General features: G+C 43.4%; 1 protein-coding gene across 1 annotated transcript; it reads left to right on the top strand.

The window, feature by feature from the left end:
- Nucleotides 1-15,657: 15,657 nt before the first annotated feature.
- Nucleotides 15,658-19,346, top strand: LITAFD (LITAF domain containing; the record flags this gene model as incomplete). Its single annotated transcript, XM_082772605.1, has 4 exons — nucleotides 15,658-15,763; nucleotides 17,461-17,526; nucleotides 18,646-18,805; nucleotides 19,238-19,346. The coding sequence occupies 4 exons, from the start codon at nucleotides 15,658-15,660 to the stop codon at nucleotides 19,344-19,346; spliced, it is 441 nt and encodes a 146-aa protein (XP_082628731.1).
- Nucleotides 19,347-24,937: the final 5,591 nt, after the last annotated feature.

The following is a 24,937-nucleotide window of genomic DNA, read 5'->3' as shown; positions in this document are numbered from 1 at the left end:
TTCCTCACTCAGTCAAATCTCCCAAATGGGATAAACATGCAAAAATTCTTCCATTTTTCTCCAATTAGTATTTTTCCTACTCAATTTAGGACTGTCGGACTTTACTGTTGTCACTCCGTTGTCTTGCTCAGAAGAAACTTTCTGCTTCCATTTTTCTTAACACAAAATCTCCTTGCCATAATAGTCATCTGCGCTACAGCCACTGTCTGTTCTTGCTGCAAGCACATTCCCAGTCAGTGTAGTACTCCACTCTGGGAGTAATGTTAATTATTGGCCCAGTTAATTAGGAGACTCACTATTACCCCTGGCAGCATCCCCCATCAGTGTGGGCATGGGGCCCTGCAGCACCCACCTGGCTCCTCCTGGCTTCACGGACCCAAAGCTCTTCTGAGAAACAGCAGCTGTGGGACACTGCCGTATTTCTGCCTTTGAAGTCCCTTTTTTTTCCTGTTGTACTTGATATGTTCGCATTGGCCTTCTTTGTATGGAGGATCCCGTGCAGGGGACACAAACACCTGTAGCAAGATTCCTCACTGAACTCAGAACTAGTCTGCAGCCTTGACTCAGCACAGTCTGCAAAAGAGCGGGTGTTTTGGGCCTGTTTAAAGCATACTCAATTTCCTTTCCATATTGCTCAGTTTTCTAATTAAAACAGAGAGTTCTAGGAACAAGTTAGATGTTTACTCCTCTGACTGTGCCAAAGTTAGTAATTAGACAACAATTCAGTCGTCCAATCACATACATCTCCCTACATCAGAAATATCTCTGGCCTCCAACCTGGCTCTAGCGATGAGCTACTTCCAGCATCTCAGTCTTCACCACTGAAGTTAATTAGTTGGCTGTAGATCTTTATAAATAAATTTCTAAAATGCCACTGAGGGCTAAAGGTCCACTCCTGCTTCTTCTGAGATCAGTGTGCTGTCTCTAAGGCAGTTTTCTCACGTATCACAGACAAATTCTTTAGATTCCCATTGTCTTCCTGAAAAGAAAGAACACCAATGAATTCGAGCAGAAAATTTTACAACTCTTGGACATGCCAAGCACATCCCAAGTGTATAATCACCAGTGTCAGCACTGCAGTCATGCCAGCAAAATGAGCTTTGTCTTCTCTGCATGAAATTTCTTGATTCTTTATCTTTTCCATTTTGGGAGTCTATTCCTTTGTGGTTCTGCCTCTTGCAGTCATTAAGCTGTAATAATAACCAGGAAATGCAATTTAATTCTTACAGGAGGATTTCTCTGCTGCAGTGTTTCACGCAGTGGTACACTACGGCAAGGCATGAAGAGCTCAGCAGTAATCTTGCAGCTCCCAGCTGACTTCTTGGAATCTTGTCTGCCTTGACCAGGCCAAAGTGTGGGATGTCAGGTTGGAAGCACAAATATTACTGTTGGTAGCAGGGATGTATTAACATGAAAGTAACTTTTGTTGTAAATATAAGGACTCCTCAGCTAGCAGAACAGTCTCCCCTTGAAAACCATTAACAGCCAAGCTGGTCAAAAAGAACAAGTATTAACAACATACTTTAAATAACTTCTCCATCAATTTTGAAATGTCATCATTGACTTTTTCCATGTCCTGTTTCAGAAATACCATTTTCAGATATCACATTAAGCATCAAAATTAAAAAGAAAATAATAAATCATTTTTCATAAAGATATTCCATGCAAACAAAGGAAAATCTTCAATAACTTTCAATGATTCAATGATTGACTTTAAACTAAACTGTTAAGCTTTTTATACCTCACATCATCAATGAGTAAGACTGTGTGAATGCTCCAATCATGTTTTCTGACATCTGGCTCAGAGCTCTTAAAACTGTTATATTAAAAGAAAAACAGAAAGGAAAATCGCTGCTAACACAATTAGGTAGTGGTCCCCACTGTGGCTAGGCACACAATCCAGCTACAGTGGGCTGAGGTTTCAGATCAGCTTTAGCTACAAAGCATAAATGGATTTTTCAGTTTCCCGAATCACACGTGGCTGGTTCTGTTTTATACATCTTATTTTAATAGGCATATTACTAGAAAAAGCCCATGTACAATTTTTCATATTGCAGATCATTTTTTTCATCTGGAAACCATTGCATATAAGTAGTTTCTGCTTTGTGTTGAGCTATGTGTCACTCAAGCATTTACTTTGCATATTCCAGCAACATCTGTAGATCTTATCTGAAAAGAGTGATGTTTCCTATCTGAGTCACTGTTATCCTTCTTGTGTAATCAGTGTTCTAAGAAATAGGCTGTATTCAGATAGCAAACAGGACAGGTAAGTTCCCAGTCAATAGGATGTATGCTCATCAATAGTGAATTGGCATTTTAATTGGGAAAGGAATGTTTTTCTATCTACACTATGATTTTAGAAGACAATAGCAGCAATATTCACAGGTATTGAGATTTCTTGAATTACAAAACAGTCAGCTCTAGATACAATTGATTGCAAATAAATGTTTCCTGACATATACAGGACAGGAATTGTGCGCATGAAGTCTCTCTTTTTTATAACTGCAAAGATGGTTCAGATTTTTCGCCAAGCTAACAGACAGTTGCTTTATTGGGAAAGGGCCTTCATTCATTATACATTTTCCAATATCAGAGAGACTATATTAAAATATGCATCGTCTGCAAGAAGATCTAAATTCAACCTTGTTTTTGTCATGTTTTAAGAGACATTTAAGTCCACTGGGCTAGACCCTGAACACCAACCAGCAAGAGACACTCGTGCTTCAAAGAACACAGGAGCTATTAAAAGGGAATAAATGCAGGAATACATCTCTCAGTCTCATCCACCTACAAGATAGGAGTACAGTGTAACCTAGCTGGTTGAGTGCTCAATATCCAGAAGTGCTCTGGCTCCGCTGGCAGTTTTGCAGAAATCCCTGGGTGAGGTTTTACAGCCTGCATCACATACAGTGATCCTTCTGATCTTAACTGCATGCTCACAGCATCTACAGTCAGACCTAGTGTAATCAACCACACACAGAAAAAAGAAGAAAAGTCTTGATTCCAGCTGTCCCATCACATGAAAGACTGTAAGCAAAAACAGAGGGGAAAAAAATAAAGAAGTGTCAACATAGCAACGATCTTTTGTGATGGTAGAGAAAGCAATCAGCTCTGATGGACTCATTTATAATGATTATTACACCCTTGTTTGTTTCTGATAGCATACGTGATATTCAGGGGAATGATATAATTATTCAGGGGACCGATGCAATCTCTCTCTTTGCTAAGCATTACATAGTTGCTCTTAGAACAAACAGCATAATTAAGATTGCAAAAGAAAGCCGGCGATACGCAGGTAAACAGAGGTTTAAAATCACTCACTTCCCCCACCGACTGAAGAATCATGGTGGGATTGGTGGGTGACCACAGCAGGGAGGAAGGTGGGTATGTGAGGAAAAAAGAGGTACCTTTGCATCCTCCCATCCCACCTATAACAAAGGCTGGAGATGTGATAACGTGGATGCCAAATAGCACCTGAAAGAGGCAAAACAGACCTCTCTCTCAAGTGAGTGCCTGCCTCCTGTAGGCCTAGAAACAGCCCCAGGAGCTTAAATAGCTTCTACTTCTTTCATAAGCATCAACTTGGCAGTATGTTAAGCATTAAAGCTGTCCTAAATATTTAAGCACTTAAGCTGCCCTGCACCGCAGTAAGAATTTTTTGTGTACGAGCACCTTTGCATGCACTCAGGGTTCCACCACTTTTTATTCCCCCTCTACTCTTCAGGAGTTAAAAATGAAAAGGGGGTGGAGGAGAAGGGGGAAAAAAGACATCTCTCCCCAAGAAATGAGCCCCTTCTCCCACCAATTAATTTCCTGTTTAATGGCAGCATCTCCAATGCAACGGTGAAGTCACTGAAAAGCAAGGAGTGAAAGATTTCAGCGCTACTGATTACCAGCTTCATGACAAGAAGAACATACATAATCACTAAGCTAACATTTTTATATGCAAATTATAATATATTACATATATAATTTGTATATATATTATAATATACTCCCCTGTCTCACATGCTACGAACACTTACTTTTAAAACCAAGAGAAACAAATGAACATTTTTGTACCCCTGACTTTTATCCCATGCACACTCACAAACATGTTGCTGAGGTTCAGATTGCAGGGACCATCTCAGAAGCATCATTTCACAGATATTTAGCTATCATAAACAAAAATAAATAACAGAAACAAAAAGAGACTATTCTTGTTACTGCTTTGTCACCTCCCTCATTTCTTTATCCAGTACAGAGCTTTCTTGCTAGATCCTAAAACACCTCTTTAAGGAATGTATGTTGCAGCATGAACATGCAACTGTATGAACATCCAGCCTCTGCCTATACTGACAAGTTCTTGTATGGAACCACTAAAAAGTCAGGTGCACATTACACGTTTCTCTAATGCTAGCAGGACTTTCACCAGTACATATCTGAATACACTGAGATGCATTCTAACACATACTCTCTCTACCCTGTAACTTTCTGGATTTCTGTGCCAGGCAGAGTTTCAGAAGGCTCACTATCCCCTCCATTTCATTCATTTTATTATTTGCTCATCAACATCATTCCTTCATTTTTGATTTTCACCAGTGCAAAGCATGTTATGCATGAAAATAAATAAGGTGTTTCTAAGAAAACCTTAAACCAGCCCTAGTGTGCTAGCAGAGGGTCAGATTTTTGCAGGTGGATCTGTAGCTGAAAGGTTTGAGACAACTGGTGACTGAATAGCTTGTGCTGATCTTTGTATCTCATGGGAACTGTGCATTGTTAATGACTGCATCTGCAAGGGACAGAAAGAGTAAAGAGACAGAGTGAGAGCTTGTGCTGGGTTAACCTTCGCTAAAAGCCACACTCCTGCCCAGCTGCTCACACTCCCACCTCAGTGAGACAGGCAGAGAAAACAGGAGGAACCGGAATGGGAAGGCTCATGGATTGAGATTAAGACAAAGAGATCGCTCGCCAGTTATCACGTTGGGCAAAACAGGCTCAACATTGGGAATATTAACTTATTGCCATGTGAAATACGTATTTTCAGGTAGTTAGAAACAAAAAGAGAAATATTAAGACACCTTTCCTCCCTCCACTTCAAAGCTTTGCTCTTTCATTGCTGACTCCTACCCACCCCAGTGGAGCAGAGGAACGGGGGGCTACCAGGAGGCCGTAGCAGCTCCTCCCTGCTGCTCCTTGCCCTGCTCCCTGCAGGGCTGCCCGGGCTGCAGGAGCGTCTCTGCGCATGGAGCCCCTCCTGCCCTCGGCTCACAGTGAAAACACAGCAGTGTGCTGAGCTCTTACCAGGCACATGGGGACGAGGATTACTTCCCCTGCCCATCAGCGCTGGCAGTCTTATTGAAGAAGGGGCTGCAGAGCAGGAAGACCCTGACCTTCAATGATCAGGAATTAACAATACTTAGCAAAAGGTTTAAAACTAAGGTACGGCTGACAAACTGCCCATGAGTAAGGGAAGAACAGAGCAAAGAGCTGCGTCCTCCAGGTTTTTATGCTCCTTTTGTCAGCATGGCTTGTAAAGTCACGTAAACAGAGATTTGTTGTTGAGAATGGATGATTTATTGTTAATGGATGATGTTAATGATGAAAGCACATCTCATTCATCTCTCACCTGGACTCAAAGACCAGAACACTTGCCCAAGTCTGCCTCACTGTCAGGAACAGAGGCTCAGCACTTTCTGCACAATGCATGAGCTACCTTTAACCGCCCTCAGAATAGCAGCAGACTCCCCTGACAAGCCCCAGCTCTAGGCTACTCTCAAAATATGAAGGGATGGCAGACACTAAGCTTGGCTGATCCTAGTTTTGCATTTCATGTCTTTGCTCTTCCCCAGGTTTCCTGTGTGATACCAAGCAAGTTATTCACTCCTTCACTCATGTAAAGGGAATGGTCACAATATTATTACACAATTTAATTCGAACAGAGACGTTAAATTGCTGCTTTATTCAAAGAGAAATGCTTTGAGTAGATGTCTCTTGACAACATTTTCTTAGGGAATGTTTTATTTCTTAGGGTCCACTGGTCATTTCTGTTGAAGGAGAAAGAAGATCACTCCCATGTGTATGGCTAAATACCGTAGGCAATGAAGGATGTTTGGATTTAATGGGAAGATGTGTATGAGGTTAAATGTCAAGAGGTATATCTATAATGTATAACTACAATAGGTAGTGAAAAGGTGTTGAAGATGAAATCTGGGATAAGTAAAACTGTTATGGCCTGACTACAGTCCCCATTCCTGACTGTCCTGTGCCACTTGGGGTGGGGAGCAGATAGATGGGTTGGGAGCAAAGGAGTGAAGTTAAGCTTGGGAAGGAGGGACTGAGGGAATGAGTTTTAGCTTTGGTCTTTCTCACCATCCAACTCTATCTTAATTGGCAATATATTAAATTAATTTTCCCCAGGTCACCTCTTGTCTTGCACATGATGGCAGCTGGCAAGTGATCTCCCCATCTCAGTCCATGAGCTTTTCTATCTTACCTCCTCCCCATGTCCTGTTGAGAAGGTGGAGTGAAAGCGCAGCTGGGTGGGGGTCTGGCAGCCAGCTCTGGTCACCCAGCACAGAGATAAAGCATTGTTTGCACAGAAAGTCAAGCTCAGACACAAACCTAGTTACCAAGAAGATCATAGCTATAATGTCAATGTCTACCACCTGGCCCAGGTGTATTTGCCGATCTAGGCATCAACACTTTATCAGTCAGAAAGCGAAACTGATCACTGACTTCAAGAACAAAATGTCAGAGCCCCAGACCCAACAGTACCTATGGATTTTTGTCATTCTGTGTGATGGTTTGGTATAGAAGTATGACAGGTTAGGTTATCCTCTTCTCTCTGTTGTCCTCCAATTAACCCCACATTTCTTCTGATTATCCTCATGTAGGCTTCAAGATAGCATGAAATAAACTCAATCTGATATTTGAAAACTATCTGGGAAAAACTCTGGTGCAAGCCTGTCATGCAACATTCCTTTTCCTGCAAAGCAGGTGTGAGCTGTAGGCTGGGATAATTATACAGTGTCTACCAACCTGACTCGCTGGCTTCTTCAGCTCCATACACTGCTGAGGCATGACGGCAGGCCATGTCAGTGATCATGTGTGCTACTTGCTTTCCTAGACACAGCTGCACTGGAAAGATGTGGATGAAGTGAACAACTTTTGAAGCATTTTTGCTCCAAAGACTTGCCAGAGCTACCTAAAGGTAAGAGCTTTCAAATTACTTTGAATCAGTACTGTGTTTACTCCTTACAAAATAAAGAGAGGGATGTGGGAAGGATAGGGCAGGGAGCTCAAGGAATATGACAGCTGTGGCTCTGGGCTGTTAAATGTTAACTCTTTATAATTACATTGTCAAGCTTCACCAAGCTTTGGAAATATGGAGGCAAAGATAGTTCCAAGGATACTTTACATGAAGATGAGAAAAGTAATAAGAATAGAAAGTTAGATTAATGCACCATAGGAAAGGGCTTAGCTCACACACAAAAGCAGGGCACAAACCTGCTTTCTACAAATTGATGTTTATCCATAACTTGGCTGCTAATTGCTAGTCCGGATGCTATATCATGTCACTTAAGCTGTTCTATCAGCTTTCAAGTGAAGGACAAGTTCTGGACATTATTTTTAGCTGGACATAAATGAAATGCTGGCTACCCACGATTAAATGCTCTCGGTAGGGAATGTTAATCTGTAAAATAATCAAATAAAAGGTGCAAATATTTACCATTTTAAGGTAAGGATGAAGTGCTGAAAGCAATTGTATAAGGCTGCGCTCAGTTCAGGCAGCTAGAAGGGAATGTGACAGCCAAAACCGTGCCAAGACAGTGCCAAGGCAGAGACTGAAGTTGGTATTTCCTATCTTCTGCTGCTTGCTCAAATTTTAAGACACAACATAACCACATTTGGACCATGTTACTGCAGAATGGACATTGTATCTCCTTGATACAGTATTTCTGTATACAACAGAGCTGAGCAAAGCCAAGACTAATTTGCTTATCATCACTGCTGCGGAACAGGAACTGAACCCATCTTTTTTTCCCCTCAGCACAGGTTAACGCACAAACCACTGAACAATGCTTCCTTTTGGTGGTTAGTACTCTATTTTTGGAATGGTAATTAGGGAGGGAGAAGGTCTAATGCAATCTCATGGCCCAATCCTCCTCGTTCTTCACAAGGGCCCTTTAAATGAGCGGCTGGTCATCTGAGGAAGGCAAGGGATTATGCCTCAAACAGTAAATTAAGGAGCAGGTATTAAGAGAGACATCTTGTTTACATCAAAGGTTCACACAGAAATCAGTGACAGATCTTATTTACTATTTTAATTAATAACCTTCACAGAAATATAGGAGTGGCTAATAAAACATATGAATGAAGACACAAAGTTGGGAAGCATAAAAACTGTTGCACATGGAATGAGACAGCCTAGACAATTGTCGTGACAGAATTTGTATCTGTTGTAATGCTACAAAGCTATACATTTAGAAAATACTATCAGGAATTTCAACTACAAGTTCATTAGTAGGAAATTACATCAGAGGAGAAAGACCTACTACTGGCTGATGACAGCATAAATACAAGTCACCAGCACAATGTGACTGTAGAAGAGGAAGAAGTACTCTGGATTATACTACAGACAGCATTTCCACTAAATATAAAAAAACATTTATACCACTATATAGGTTGAGGACAGAGCTCATCTGGTCACTTATGTCCAAGAAGGATGAATTTACTGTACAGAAATGAGGACACAACAAACCGTGTAGTGCTGTGAAAGGCTGCAAAGAGACTGAAAAGCTCTCTGGGGGAGAAGGACTTTTCTAAAAGGGTGATTCTGGCACAATAAGAAGCAGGGATAAGCTCCCATGAATAAGTTTAGGCCAGAAAGTTTGTAAAAGTTTACAATATTTTGAACTGCTTCAGAGGTGAGAGCAGCAGGAGCAGATGTACTAAATTATAAACTTGAACTCCCTTCAAGGAGGAATAACCTAACTTAAACGTCTGACCTGGGACAGGACTGGAAAATCCAGGGAGTCCCTGCCTAGGCAGCAGTGTGGTGAGTCCATGTAGGCAGGGCCAGGCTTCCCTGCACACTGATTTGCATGCACAAATGCTACAGCTGCCTCTGCAAGCCCAGCAACCAGGCAACCAGCCCTCCAGGTGCACATTGCAGCAAATGCACTAAAAGAAGACACACACACAAAAAAAAAAAAAAAGGTTTCAAATACATTTGCATTATTGTAACCATTTACAGTATCATGAAGGATAAAGGTCTTGCTGCAGATTGGTCCAAGAGCCAAGAGCTCTTTCTGAGGAGCTCAGCTCACCAACATTTCACTCTTCAGTAAATGTTTCCTAATTTTGTGAACAACAGTTATTCTTTGTGCTCTGAACTGCCATTTAAGCCACTGTGACTTGGATTACACATAAATATCTCCTTGTACACAAGGGAGAGGAGGAGCAACATCTACCTACGCAATGACATTCTGGGTTCTTGCCCAGCTCTCTGGGTCAATAATGAAATCCTTTTGATGGCTTCAACAGATGAACAACCAACCTCTTCCACTGACCACCTGGAGCAGGGCCCTTACATATTGGCTGGTGAGTCAATGCAGCCAACCGACAAGCCAGTGGAACCAAGTGAAGAGCTTGCAACAAGCAACATGGTTCATACACAGCTGAATCCCCCATAGCTCCATCCTCTGCACTTGAGAGAGGAAGCTGGTAGCCTGATATAGGCTTACAAAGCAGAATAACCACAGGATTAAAACTGCAATTCCAGAGTAAAGAACTTGAAAAGGCAGCAGGGTAGCACAGTACTTTCAGAGCATCCTTCATTGATTTAATTGACAGGATGTCTACATCAGACATGCTGAATATTTTTTTTAGTGTCCAACTTTTTATATGCTGCCTGCTGTCATGTCTTTAAGCTTCTATTTTAAGAATACAAATAAACATATACCTGAATGCTGCTCCCCAACTCTGTTTATCTGTATTAGAGCTGGAACCATTCCTTCCTGAACATCTGAAAAGCCTCGGCACATTGTGAATGTTACCCTAAACAACAAACTCTGGGCTAATGGGAGAAGACCTCTCCACTGAGGAATTTGGTGTTTCATTGCTGGCTGAAAACTAGAATTAACTGCTTCAATACAGTAAAACAGATGCGCTCAATATTATTCAAGCCACAGATACAACTGCATGCCAACAATGGTGTTTTAATGGTCAATCTTTAAAATAAGAGAAATTGAAATTGTTTCATAAATGCAACTGGAAGGGCTAATTGCCCAAGGAAACATGAAACCAGCAATGAGAGGAGAGCAAGAACACATCACAGCAAAGTAGCCTTTGGACTAGTATCCTCCAAAACAAGAGATCCCTGGTGAAAACTGCTATACCTCCACGCATCCGTGAAACCTGCAGATAACTTCCTATAGGATTTTAATGTTAATATTCCAACACACAAAACTAAAGTCAATGTCAAATCCCACACTGACATCAGCTGGAACAGGGAATAAACATGTTTCTCACAAAGCCTCTTGTTCCTGTCCTCCCTAAGATTCTGGATGCCATCGTGGTAGATGACGTGACAGCCAGATAGGATAGCCTCGTGCCAGCTGCCATGATACGGATCCAGCCCCTAATGCCAGCCGTAGCACAGACAGGGTGCAGACAGGCCTTTGCCACTTTAGTCCCTCTCACATAACCACTTCTGCCTACATTTTCTCCTCTACTTGAGAAGAAGTGCTGGCTGTTTTGTGCTGCTACATCCACGACTAGGTTCTGGGAGTAGCACCACTGCTTCATCTGGAATAGAGGCAGGCCAACGTCAAGTGCTCTTGAAAACACTTTGGAAACCTCATTTGGAGTCTGCAGTACAAGCCCAACAGTTAACCTTCTTGCTAAAAAAGACTCAGTTAAATATGAAAATGATTAGAAAACCCTGACCAGTTTTCACCACAGTACCACATCATTTTTAATTAGACCAATCCACTTCTGACAGAGAACTGCCACAGAACAGAACAGAGGGGCAAAGGAAGCGTTACCTGGGCTCTGACACGCACACACCTGCCAATCCCATCCACCTCTTCTCCAGGCTATAGGTGCTGAATATGAATGGAGAGGAATTAGTGCTGCAGTCAACTTCAGTTCCTCAAATGAAATCATAAATATGTCATTGGCACAGGCTCATAAGGCTAAAACAAAGGTATCAGCATTCAGGCGATGAGATTTTGGAAATGACAGTTCAGTAACTCCCAGTTCATGTTCTGCTGAGCTACACTTCAGTCAAAATGGACACAAATCCCATGGGGGAGACACTCCAGTCTCACGAACACCTCCATTTCAAGTACCACAATGTCACCTTAGGAGAGGTGCTTGTGGCAAAGCATAGTCCCATCAAAATTGGAAAAAATGCTTTTGAAAAGTGAAAAAACGACCAATTTTCATACACGCAAATGGCTGCACTTCTGCCCATCATTGCAAATACACAACAACTGAAAACCCCTTCTGAAAAAGATATAGTAAAGACAGGAGGAAAATCTTCGTTCTCTTTGCAACTACTTCACCTATACATGGGAGGCCAAATGACAATTCTCTCAGGACTCCTGACAAGACTGTCCTGTGTGCCTTAGTTTCCCCTTTGTATAGCACAGATGATAGGGCCTGTGCCTCTCTGCAGGCACCTAGAGACGCATGTCAGACTAGTCTCATCTATGGGGTTATTTAGTCATTGGGGATGCTCGGGAGGGGATGTGCAGAGGTGTGGGTGAGTGCTGGAGAGTGCTCCCTGCCATGGAGTTCTGCATTACACCAGCTTTGCTTGGCTGTGCGAGCACTGCTCTTCACACTAGAACATGAGGGCCTGGAGCAAACCCAGAGGAAGATGATGGAAACTGCCCTTGCCTATTCTCCCCTAGGACACGTCCTTCCTGGAACATAAAGACTTTGCACCTTCCTTTCTCTGAATTGGATCTTCATATATATGCCTCAGGGCAGGATTTGCTTACTCTCTCTCCCCCCTTTCCCTCCCCCCCCCCTTTTTTATATATATAATACTAATTTCCACAGGATTTAAAGTGAGTTTTAGTTTCCAGTGCAAACTGAACCTGCCCACATGCAGAAGAGACTCAGACTTCAGAGTAGAGAAGGCACAGACTTGTTTCTGTGCTCCTGGGACTGCATGTTCCTGCCTGCAAGTTAGGTACTTTTCCTTAATTCCTTAAGCCAATCTCAGGAGCCCCCATGTCAGAAGCACGCAGGGCTCTGCTCTGCCCTTGCAGAGAGCTCTTTGCTCAGCATGGCTGCAGACAAGACACCTACACCACCTCCCTCTGTATTAAGTGCGGGCCTCCTACATGCTGCGCTGGGTTCTGGAGGACCCAGATGACCTCATGTTTATAATATGTTTATAGGATGTTTTCCTATTCTTTCCTATTCCTCTTCAGGAGTTGTTGCCTGACAGTTCTCCTTACCCTTTTTTCCTACAAGGTTCCTTACTAACACCGCCCATTCTCTGCCATGCCTTCCTTCCCAGCAGTCACCTCCGAGTGGAGAGGAAAGGCTCCAGCTATAACCCATGGCAGTAACACTTACAGATTTGGGGGTCTGCAACCCCAGAGGGCTCTCAGACATAACAGGCCCAGTAGCAACCAAGAACTGAGAGTGACCGCTTCTGTGGTAAATAAAAGGGCCTCTTGAGCTGCACAGCGCGCTCCAAGGAACACTGCTCTGAGCCTCTGAGCTTGCAGCGCTCAGGCCTGGAGGTTAGCTAATCCCGGGGCACTTCCTCGCAGGAAGGCTGAGGGAACTCCTGCAGACACTGGGCCCAGCTGCCCGTCTGGCTGGAAGCGCAGGATATCCCGAGCCAGAAGGGACCCGCAGCTCCTGCCCTCCTCTGGGGCAGGTGCTCCACCACAGCACATGGGGCAGCACTATGAGCTGCCTAACGAGACACTGAGGGCGATGCACGTCCAGGGCACCAACATTACCAACACCTACAGCCTCAGAGCTCGATGCCTCTGAAGCACAGAGAGGGTCTCCTCCCGTATTTCTGGTTCTGCTGCCAAGTCAGACGTCACTGGTTTGTCTCCTGCATCGCCTGCCCTATGCATTTAGCTGGAGCTGTTGTACCAATACCTTGCTGGGTGGAGTAAGCATTAGTCAGTTAGCTTGCAGTGTTCTCGCTATGTTAACCATTATTATTATTATTATTATTATTCCCTCCTGCTCTGGGCTTCATGACAGGCCTTTTGCCTGGGCCTTCAGTCACTGGATGAAATTCAAAATCCCTTCCTTCTTTTTCCTGTTTTACGAGTGAGATGAATTGAACAGAAATGTCATCAGAACGGACACCACCCAGTATTTAGTGTATGATGTTTAAGTACCAAGATAGCAATAAGCCAAAAAAATTGAATACACTCCCTAATTTTTTGCCCACTGATCCTTGTGCTGAAGAAACAGCTCACAGGGGCACCAACACTGGCTAATGCAACATTTGTCTGTTATCGCACTTCTGAACCTGCAGTCACTGTTGAGACTCTTCTCCATTGATCATGGCCCTCCCTTGGCTCTCACTGCATCATCTTACCCAAGGCCTCTCAATTCTCAGCTTTTTTTTTTTTTTATTCTCAGTGAGATCCTCTTGCAGGTTACCTGTCAGCCCATTGATACATCTGACATTCCCAGTCAGGTTTAGTTTCTCTATATCAAGTATACTGAGATACAGTTTTCCCCATCCCTCCTCTCAAATCCATATATTAGCAATTTTCTCCAACTTGCTTGGCCTCAACGTGGCCAATATCGTGTTTCTGATGTTTTCTCTACACCACCCCACTTACTAGCTTTATTATTCATTCTGCTACCATTTTCACTTCCCACTCATCCAGATCTGTGACAATTGCAGCACTTCTTCCTTAGTGATTCTTTTAAATTCCTTCTTTTCTTCCTCCCTAGGGCTGGTGTTTCATTTCATCACCCCAGACCCCCCCCTTTTGCACTTCCCCCCTACATCTTGCCCCCCAACACACAGTGAAAGCAGGCCTGCTGAGAAATTCTGCCTTGTTCAGAAATTTCCATGCTCCTCCAGTTTGACCTCATGTGCAGCTTGTGCCGACTTGCCACATGTTACATTTCTCAGTCTCTACTCACTTACCCAAATGTCTCTTAACATAATCGCTCATGACTGCGTGGGATGGCCACAGCCCTGACCCAAAACAGGGAAGGCACCTGCATGGTGACAGAGGACATGTAGTTGGACCGCAAGGTGCTCCGTGGAGTTCCCTGAGCAGCAGCAACCCTGTGCTACACTCGTTCGGCAGCCCTCAGAAGCATCTGGCTGAGGAAGGTGATTCTCGCCTTCTACTATCTTGTGGTCCCACCTGCAGTGCTGCTGGGACCCTCAGCACAAGGGGGACAAGAACCTGTAGGAGAAGGTCCGGAGGAGGCCACAACAATGATCAGAGAGCTGGGGCACCTCTCCTGTGAAAAGGGGCAGAGATTAATGGGGCTGCTCAACCTGGGGAAGAGAAGGATCTGGGGAGACCTTAACACAGCCTTTCAATATATAAAAGGGGCTTGTAAGAAAGACAATGGAAAGACAAAGACAAGCTTAAAAAAAAATAGTGCCTGTATGATAAGATAAGGGGCAATAGCTTTAAACTGAAATAGTAGAGATTTAGATTGAATATGAGGAAGAAACATTTCACGATGAAGGTGGTGAGGCACTGGAACAGGTTGCCCAGAGCAGCTGTGGAAGCCCCACCACTCTAAGTGTTCAAAGCCAGGTGAGGATTTGGGCAACCTGGTTTAGTGAAGGATGTCCCTGCTCATGGCAGGGGCACGGACTAGGTGATTTTTAAGGTCCCTTCCAACCCAGACCATTCTGTGATTCTATCTTTGGTGCTTTTTGCCCCATTAAGCTTTGGTGCTTAATGAGTAATTAACACCTTTCTATTCACAGTAATACAAACACACATCTGTAGCTGCGTCCTCCTCCTCCTCCTCCTCCCCCTCTCCTGTGTTGTGAGCAGTCCCTGCTAACACCTGCAAAACACACATACTTTGTGGCCTAATCTTGTTCAGAGCCTCAGGTAGCACAGTCATATTTAATGATGATCTTGCCCAACAGAAGCATGTCACAGTAGTGATGAGACAATAGTTTCACGGTACAGAACTGGTCATAGCAATGGTGATAAGGTTGCACAATAAGCACATGAAAGATCCAAATTGCCATGGGTTGCACAGTTGCACGCTCTGACTTAATGACACGTGAAGGGATTTTACAGATGCTCTGAAGTGTGATCTTCCTTTCCTTGATCATTTTGACAATTCATAGGAAAAAAAATACAACTTTTCTCTGAAGGTAACACTTTCAGTCCCACTTTGCGTAGTGTTTTCTGGGTGAACAGTTTTATCTTTCCAACACAAAGAAATAAGTAAAGCGATATTGTAATTTCTGTTCCTCCTTCCCATTTTCCTTATGAGGAAGTGTAACAGTAACTGACCACACTTCAGTCTGTAAAACAGCTAGAACATTACAACTGCTGGTTTTCCTCTGTGTGAAAGCCAAGTATAAGAACTAGGAATTACAGAAGGAGGCACTGACAAGTGCAGGGCACTGAAAGTCACTTACAGGAGATGTTTTGTACTGCTTTTGGCAGGTGAACTACAGAGATGGCTAGTGAGAAGCAACGGGTGGAAATTCCCATGGTTATGTATGAACAGCATCAAGAACCCTACAGGCAAGAACCCTCTGCACCAGAGTACTGCAGCCAAGAGGGTAAGCAAATTTTGCCAGGAGGGGGTCGGAAAGAGCGTGCTCCCTGTGGCTGTGGGGCAGACACTGATAGCTGTTTTCCAGAGCATAACTAAGCCACCTCATAAAGGGCCTGGCTTTGTTAGGACATGATGGGTTTAGAAGGTGCCTGTGCCAGTGTATAAAACCCAGCTTGAGGTAGGCAAGCTGGTATAGTCTCCTAATGGGCACTCCACTTAAAATGGAAAACACATATATTTGTGTTGGTTTAGTTATTCATTTTCCTAACAACAATTGCTTTACTGGAAAAGGAGTTGCAGACGTCTTTCTACAGTAATTCCGTATTCCTAACAAGCAAGTGTTCAGCCAGCAAACTCTGTACACAGACTGGCTAGGTCTTACTTAAACCGTGATCTAGTTTTCCAGAGGACTGGTGTCTTCTCAAACACTCCTGCTGCCCGGAGCTGCTCTTCCTAGATGAGTCAGTTTTGTACCTGGGTTGCGTAGCAATGAGCAACCCCTCCCCAGTGCCATCTCACAGCGAACATCGCGACTGAATTGCTAGCATTGCAGCTCCATGACTGCAAGCGGGCACCGAGAGCTGCTGTACTGCTGGGTTGGCTTTTTGCTCTGAAACTGGGCATTGCTCTCACGATGACAAGTCTCTCAACACTGCTTTGTCTTCTGCCTGCTGGAGCCCATGCTCATTGAAAGACACTGATATCAATGGTTTTACCTCTTCTGCCTTCCTGCTATTGAGGAAATAGCCACTCACCAGACAGGAGTGGAGCAGAAACCAGAAGGGGAGGTCAGAAGGTGGCTAACGAGGCTAGATGGGTGAGCATGGGGCTTCTGAACGTCACTCATTTCAGAGCACTTTACTCTGATCAGCACTTTGTACATATTTTTCTTTACAAAGAGCTCTCTGGTTTCTTTCTAAACACTCAGAAGAACTTACAAGAGGTTGGGGACAAAAAGCCTCACTTCCTAGAGACAGGCACTGACACACCTAACACTGAGCTGCACCGTCTTGTCCCTGCATAGAGAGCCACAGAGGAAGCAGATTCTTCACAAAACATCCCAAGTGATAATCCTCTTATACAAAAAAAATTCCTCTTTTAGATTGAGAGGAAATTCTTTACTTTGTAATTTCTTACAAATTTCTTTTTCTACAATTAAGCCTTCCATCTCCCCCCAGAAAAACAAAAACAACAGAAAAACTAAAAATGAGGTGTCACTCATCAGGTACTTTTTTTTTAATTTTTTTTGTAGAGCCAAAGATATGTTGGAATTCCTTGGCTGGAAACTGAAGCTGGATAAAATTCAGACTAGAGAAAAGATTCCAAATATTAATAGTAAAGGTAGTAATCATTAAAACAACCTAGTTAGAGGTACTGTTGATTTTGTTTTTAAAATTAGACAAAGCGTCACTCTGATGCTATGCTAGAGTAGATGCAGTCAAAGAATTCATGTTGAAAAAAGGATTTGATTTCTTGGCTTACGTTGTACAGAAAAATGAGACCAGCTAGTCACTGTGGGCTCTTTTGGCTTTAAAAATCTGTGAATCAAATCAATATAATTTGTTCCCTATCCTGTACTTCACTGAGTCATGTCAGCCTCTCCTGTGAGGCACCTTCCAATGCATCTGCTTTGACTCCAAACAGGGCTTTTGGGAGGCATGAGCGGGACATATTTTTGTGTTACTGTTTTTCTTTTCACAGGGGGTTATGAATATCCTCCTCCTCCACCTTACTCCTATCATGAAACAACCACTGTTGAACAACCAGGTATGTGCTGGGGGACTGTGTTTCTGACAACGATCATAATTCTACTGCTAACAAAAGCAAAATGGTTTTGGTTTTCAAGTCTACAAAGATGGAGTTTTCTGAACAATCACAATCTAAGAAGATGGAAAATTTCCCCAGAAATGTTGGAAGATAACCTAAGATGACAGACTCAGACTCATTTTCCAGCAGTTGCCAGTCTGCAGAAGCACTCTTTTTCTGAACCAGCTAGGACTTTCATAATAATTATTTTAAGTCCAGTTTATTTTATTGTTCCTTTTCTAGTAACCTTTATTTAAGTGGACAAGCTCAAAGGAGACACTGAGGAAAGGCTTCAAAGAAAGTCAAATACCATCTCTTATGGGAAGGAAGGAAGATGTGTGTGTTTTTTAAAATACCTAAGACCAGGAGACAAACTCAGATATCATACATCCTACCTGTCTAACAGACACCACCTTCCCACTCCCAGATCTTTGTTTTAGGCTACAGTTTGAATGTACCCTTAACTTGTTTTAGGAGCCTTAAAATGGGATTTTTCACTGAAAATATTTCTGTAAAATCTTTCTTGTAGCTACAAGGTGCACACTTCTCAAGGAGGTATAACTGACTCAAATCCAGACTACAAAGACACGAGGGAAATTACACATGTTACTAACTGGAGTCATGCTGGCATATGACTGATGACGTTTGTATAATGTAGTAACTACTTTTCTGAATTTCTTGTAGTTACTGAAAAGCCGATCCAGAAAGCTCCTCTATATCCTTCAAATCCTTTTCTTCAGGGAGAACACACTTTTTCACAGTATGTTAAATATCAGAAGATAAACTCTCAGTGTCACCGCTTAGCAGTGGAGATTGCCTGACTGTAGAGATTTTCCTGTAGGCAGTTCCCTGCATATGCCTTTATCCATGTAGATACTGGTTGGTAGAAGGAATGTGTTGGGATACATGGAACAAACATTATAGTAGCTCTTGTGAATATGCCTTTAGTCGATACTAGTAACAGAAGTGGCTCTAGACTGGTCATTTTAAGAACCTACATTCTACAACTAAGGATTGATAATGTGTAAAATACTCCACATCCTTCTAATTTTGCTGCTTCTTGTTTCCTCTTAAACTCAGTTTACCTGGTGTCTCAGCCTCCGATCATAGTAGCAGGAATCTTCTCAAGCAGACCAACATCCACAATATGTCCTTCCTGCCGCCAGCACATCACCACACAGGTCACCTACAGGCTGGGCAGACTGTCTTACCTTCTGTGCACCAGCTTGTGTATGGTTGGGTAAGCTTTCATGTATACATCAGAGATTCTTCATAGCAGAAGTTTAAAAAGATAGATCCATTAAAAAATAAAATTCTAGTTAATGCTTATATAGACAGTTAGCCCTTCTCTGTACAACCTAAGAAGCCAGTCTGTCCGTACTAGACACAGTCATCATGGCTGCCAGGGATGCTAAATTTAATCAAGTATGTTATTACTTTTCATAAGACAAGTAAAAGATTATTCACTTCCCTATCATAATTCAGAATCAGACTAACACATAAGGTGTTAGCAGTGAAGATGATTAGTCTTTGGGAAGATAATTTAAATATTAAGAAACCTGGGAGACAAGAGGATTCATGCTGTGAAATGGCAGACAAAAAATAGAGGAAGCCAATAAAAAGAAAAGTTAGTAAATCACTTCATGTATGTCCATTTCCTCTTTGCCTGTAGGTGCTGTTTTGGATGCTGCTTTGTACCTTTCTTCGTGAAGATCTTCAAGGATGCAGACCATTACTGCCCATGCTGCCATTTTCATATTTATAGATACAAAAGACTATAGGGACAGAGTTTATGCAACCAGATGATGCCAAGTTTCTGTTCCCTAATGGTGTAAGATTCCACATGTCAAACTACTGCCAGGAAACCTATGAGTAGGCTTTGGTTCTGCAGCTCTCTGGCTAAGTCATCTGGAGTTTACCATCCCATGGTTGGACTGACTTCAAAATGAAAAGCCTTAAAGACTAATTTACATTTTCACTTATTTCATGCTCTGTTTGAATAGTTCTCTTGAGTTATAAAGTGACCAGCTAGTGAATACTTCAGTGCTGCTACTACTACTCTCAGATCTCCAACCCAGCTGGGACACAGACTTTTCAACCCACCAGTAACCAAGAGGCTTGGACAAGCACATGTTAGAGAAGCACTTACCTTATATGCACTAAAACTGACTGGTCGGGATTTTTTCTGTGTTCTTTGTATGTGACCTACCCCTGCAGGGCTGTGAGTGGTACAGGGGTAGCTGGTTATTATTTATTGATGAAATTTATTGAGGTTTTCATTGTTGTGTTACATATGAGATACAACAAATTTCCCATGGCTGAAGGCACCCTGCTCATGCTCCGGAAGATCTGTAGAAACCACGCAGCTAGAAGAACTATAAAGCGTCCCATTTAGCCTGACATTATTTGATGAAAATCTGTGTTTTAGTTCTTCAGGGAAATAAGCCACAGAAAGAAGGTAGTCTTGAGAGACTGGGGTAGAGGCAGCATCCCAGCACTCACCCACTCCAATCCACTTCACAGAACCAAACCCAAGCACTGATGCATCGACGTCTCCTGAAGGACAGGGCGGCTGCAAGAGCCTCATACCACTGGGGAACGGAGTCAGGCAAGCTGGGGAAACCACCAGCCTGCATAGCGGTGTGGAGGAGGCCAGGCCAGAGGCAAGGCAAAAACTTCCCCAGCTACGACCCAGCTCGCCGGGAGCACGAAGCGCGTTGCTGCAGAGCTGCTCCAATCCACCTGCGACATCAGGAAACCTCCCAAAGCATTTGACCACACCACGCTGTTCATGAGCCAAGCCTGCTTCTTGTGATTCTTTCAGCAGAACATACGATCTACCTGTGCTCTTTCCCACAGCTTCTATACAAAATCATCACAAATTCAAACTTTCAGTAATAAAACAGCCAGAACTCCCTAGTCAGCTTTCGCCTCTGCGCTACCGACCTGAGGGAACCCCCGGACCGCCCCTGTTCTCCTTTCCCGCCCCCCAGCCGCGCTCCCCGGCCACCTCACGGCTCCTCCGGCCCGGCCTCCCCGCTGGGGCACCCGCCTCAGACCCGGCCCCCGCCCTTCCCGCGCGGCTCTCGGCCGCCCCCTGGGGGGCGCAGGCCCCCGGCGGGGCCGAGCTCCTCCCCGGGGCAAGCCCCGAGCCGAGCCACGAGGGAGGAAGGAGGGACGGGGCTGGGCCCAGCTGGAGCAAGGGGGACAGAGGAGGCACGCGGCAGCCTTCGGCTTCCACCAAACCCCGGCTCCTGGGTGCCGTTCGAAACCCGCTTTGCCTGAGCAGAACGCTGTTCTACCTCATCGCGCTGGGCCTTCTCCAGCTGTTTTACACAGGAGAGGCAGAGCAACCCCACAGGCTCTTAGCCTGAGGGTGCCAGGACTTCCATGTGTCTGTGTCCCACCAGCACCCCCATGGGGGAGCTTCAGTCCCTCAAATTCAGAGCTACTGCCACTGCCGAAACTGCTGCACCGACCAGACGTGCACGGGATCTCTTCTGGACTGAGACTCAGATTTGTTAATCAGTGACGCTGTGATGGCTATCACACAAGGACAGTAAGAGCGTGATCATGCTTTAGCCTACTTTTAAGGAAAGAAAGCAGTATCTCTACTTAGCTTTGAGGTTGTGCTCGTTGTAGGAGAGCCACAGGTATACAAGCAGACTAGAAATGAAGAACATGGTGAACCAGGTGCAACCAATGCCCTGTACACAGCAAGCACATAATTCAAAACTTTTTAGTTTCCTTCACTGGTGTAGCTTCTTCCATTTGCATTATCGTTACAGCTTCTAAATTTGTCTTTCCACATCCCTCTACATATCTGCAACTATAGCGATCTTCAACCATGTAGAAGTGACCACAGTCTTTTCAAGCAACTATTTTACTGTAGTTCTTAGTGTACTTACAGGTTACCGTATAGCCAGGTTGGCCACGCTGTTGTATTTGAATGCAACATCCTCTCACTCCTCGAACACTAACACGAACTGTGACGCATTAAGGCTGTAGGGACAGACAGGGTAGGTCTGAACAGGGGCACCCTCTCCTCACGTCAGGCACAAAGACCATAGCTGAGGTGTGTTGTCAGCACTTGCTTACATCTTCCATGGGCTTCCTCAGACCTTCTGTGCTTCTGGAGAAAGGAACCGTGAGGCCTGCCTGCCCAGATCAGACACCTCACTTCCCTTCTGCTGCCCGTGCAGATCGCACATGTCCAGATCACTGGCTGAGGGGAGGCAGCACATGAACACTGCATTCATGAAGCTGCAAACAAGTAACTTGTGTGACAGAAGTAAAACCTTGCAGCCTGAACGCTTAACAACAACTCCGGCCTGCTTTGGAAGTAGCAGCCATTTTCCTTGTGGAAACATGGGGTCATGTTTTTAATGAATTTTATAATTGCAGCTGCTTTTGGGAAGGTTGAATAATAATAAAAAAAAAATAACAAGGGATTGAGGTTTTAATTAATGATGTGCTTTCAAAAACTATAGAGTTGTAACAAAAAAAAAAAAAAAAAAAGAAAGAAAACAAACCCACACATAGAGCCTGTATTTACTGACAGTCTTAACACCCAAAAAACTGCTAACTTGAAAAAGCCCAGAAAGGATTTAAATGCGACTACAGAGAAGATATCACTGCTGCTAACAGAAGGAAGTTCAAAAAGTTCAAAAAGTGAGTGTTGTGATTTCTTTTGTTTTCTATAACTAGACCTCCCCACACCCTAAAATTTAGGGACTGTTTTGCTTCCACTGGTTATGTACTCTAGATACACGCTTACAGGAAGGTCCTTTAAAAAAAAAAAGTACTTTTTTTTTTTTTTTCCATAGACAGTCATTCTATTTTGTCTGTGAATCTGATGAGAAAACTAAAACAGACCTTTTTTTAATATGTAAATAAATACCAGCCAGAGTTGGCCTACATGTGTACATTGGCAACGCAGCTTATTCAATACCACACGTATGACAGATAATCATAAGCTCTAGGTAGCATCGACTCTTGATTTTTCCTGAATTTGTCCCTGTTACAGCCTAACACTGCCCCAATGGCACCCAGTAAGCGTTCGCCAGCAGGACGCAGTTTGTACCGGCTGTACACGAGCCCCGATACCCGCGCTGTGCTGCCAGCGCTCCAGCGGGTGGCAGTGTTACAATTCTGAATTCTGAAAAAGTGAAAGCTGTAGATTTGAAGAATGCATCAGAAATTAGTTCTCAGAGTGGCATTCCTCCTCGTGCAGTCATCTTAAACTACCTGGAGCTTGTCTTTATTACAAATAGCATCTATCTAGCTAGTAGCACATTTTCAAATGGATACAGCTGAACTACTGTAGATTTGTGCATGCGCTTTTGAGGAGCATATATAAGTATGAGAACTCCAGTGTTTGAACAGAGAATAATACAAGTGTACTTTTTTTGCCATGTTGTATGAGGTAAGTAAAAACCATTACACGACTATTTTCCAGACAAATCAAACTCATGTGTAGCCCAAGCTAACGTCTGTGCTACAGCAAGCAGCAGGCTGATGTTTCAGCCTGGCAGACACCAAAAATTGAAGACACCTCACCTTTTTGATGAGAACAGCAAAAAGCAAGAGGCACTGTTGAAAATTGTTGCTAGTAACAGAGCAAGTGTAATTCAGAGTTCCACAGATCATCACCTATCATGCTTAAATTGATGCAGCTGGGCATCAATTAGCCTAAGCTGTGATTTAGTGCCAGAATGATCCCATGCAACAAACCTGTCATCAATTTTCCTCAGGACTTGAGCACAGCAGGTGGTCAAATTATGCTACCTGGAAACAAACTGTCCATGATCTGTATCTGAATTGTTTTCACATTAAACAATCTGATAGAAGTGTTCGGTACAGCCCTGAGGGCAGCGGTACATCTTGACCCCAATGCATTTCTCTTCGTCTACGGCTTGTATAAATGCTCTCATTAAACTGGCCTCTCCCAGCTACTTGTTCCCTGTCCCCGGCATCACAGAAACACAGAATCATCTAGGCTGTAAAAGGCCTTCAATATCATCAGCCAGCTCCCAGGCTGAACACATTGGTCACCTTGCTACAGTAGGATCTCTGCAGAACAGCACAAGGCTCCAGTCAGAGGAATACAGCTAAAAAGAGGCCTCTAGACCACAAAGGATTTCAAACAATTTGAAGACTGGGGGGAGAGGGGAGAAAGGGAAGGGGGGGGGGCATACCAGTGAATACCAAGCTATTAAACTAGCTGGATGCAGGGAATTTTACTGAAGAATACAAAGGCTTTTATAATATTGACATCATAAACATCGACCTAGAAGCTCTGAGAGCAGTACAAGCTTGGTAGTAAAATTTCTCTGGTGAGCTATTTCCATACAGGAACCTTCATGGTGAATCCCAGGGACCTGCACAAAGGCCAGACCCAACACCTCCGGCCTTCTCAACCCAGTGGCAGAAGTAACGGGCAAGGAAGGCCATTCTAGGGTCTGCCCTGGCTTTCATATGATAACAAGGTCAGTAAATCTGCATCCTCCGGTGACACAGCCTCCTTAATCACTTTGACCTAACAGGAAGTAACACCACGATGGTAAAATCCACAAGCAGCCAAACAGACATCAGCCAGATTTTTTCCACCATTTCAAATATTTTTAAATGTTAGGTTTTCTCTCAATTTTAAAATCTGTCTGTGAAAGAATAAGCTTTACCTCTAAATAACAGTGAATACACATCAAGTTGGATAACATTTAGAAGGCAAGTGCAGAAACAAATAACCCTGAATATATGCATAACAGAAAGAAATGATGCATATGATTTAAGATGTGCAGAGGATATTAGCAAAAGTAGTCAAAACATTTTTGCTCCAATATCTGGAGGCACAATAGCTTATGCAAGTATTTTATAAGAAAGGCAGACTCCAGCTACTGCCTGGTGTAGCCCCTTTTTCAGATCCTAAAGGCCAGGCTCATGTAAAAGCAAAGGATAAATGACACCAGGCCACGCACATGCTAAACCCTGACCCTTGCTACCTCAATATCTAAATGCTTGCTTAGATCCTCTGAGGAAAAACAGGAAGAGCTGAAACCCTAGGAATTGCTGCAGAACTCAGTATTTACCCTCTGGCCAAGTCTACTTACATTATGAATGTCATTCTTGACATGATTTAGTTGAGTTTTGCAAAATTCATCTCCTCCATCTAATCAAAATCACCTTGACTTCTGAGCAACCCTTTCACTTTTGTTTCTTTTCAAAAAAGGAACGGACAAGACACAAATCCAATGTTTACCCTTATCTATTTTATTTACAATATATACAGTTCCTACAGAAAAAAAAAAAAAAAAAGATTTCTCACAAAGGTTATCAAATAGCAAAACACAGCATCGCTTAGATCTACGTACTG

The sequence above is a fragment of the Aythya marila genome (assembly GCF_965140915.1).
Source record: "Aythya marila genome assembly, chromosome: 15".
NCBI lineage: Eukaryota > Metazoa > Chordata > Aves > Anseriformes > Anatidae > Aythya > Aythya marila.
The sequence above is the reverse complement of the archived record's forward strand: the minus strand, read 5'-3'. Positions and strand labels throughout refer to the sequence as shown.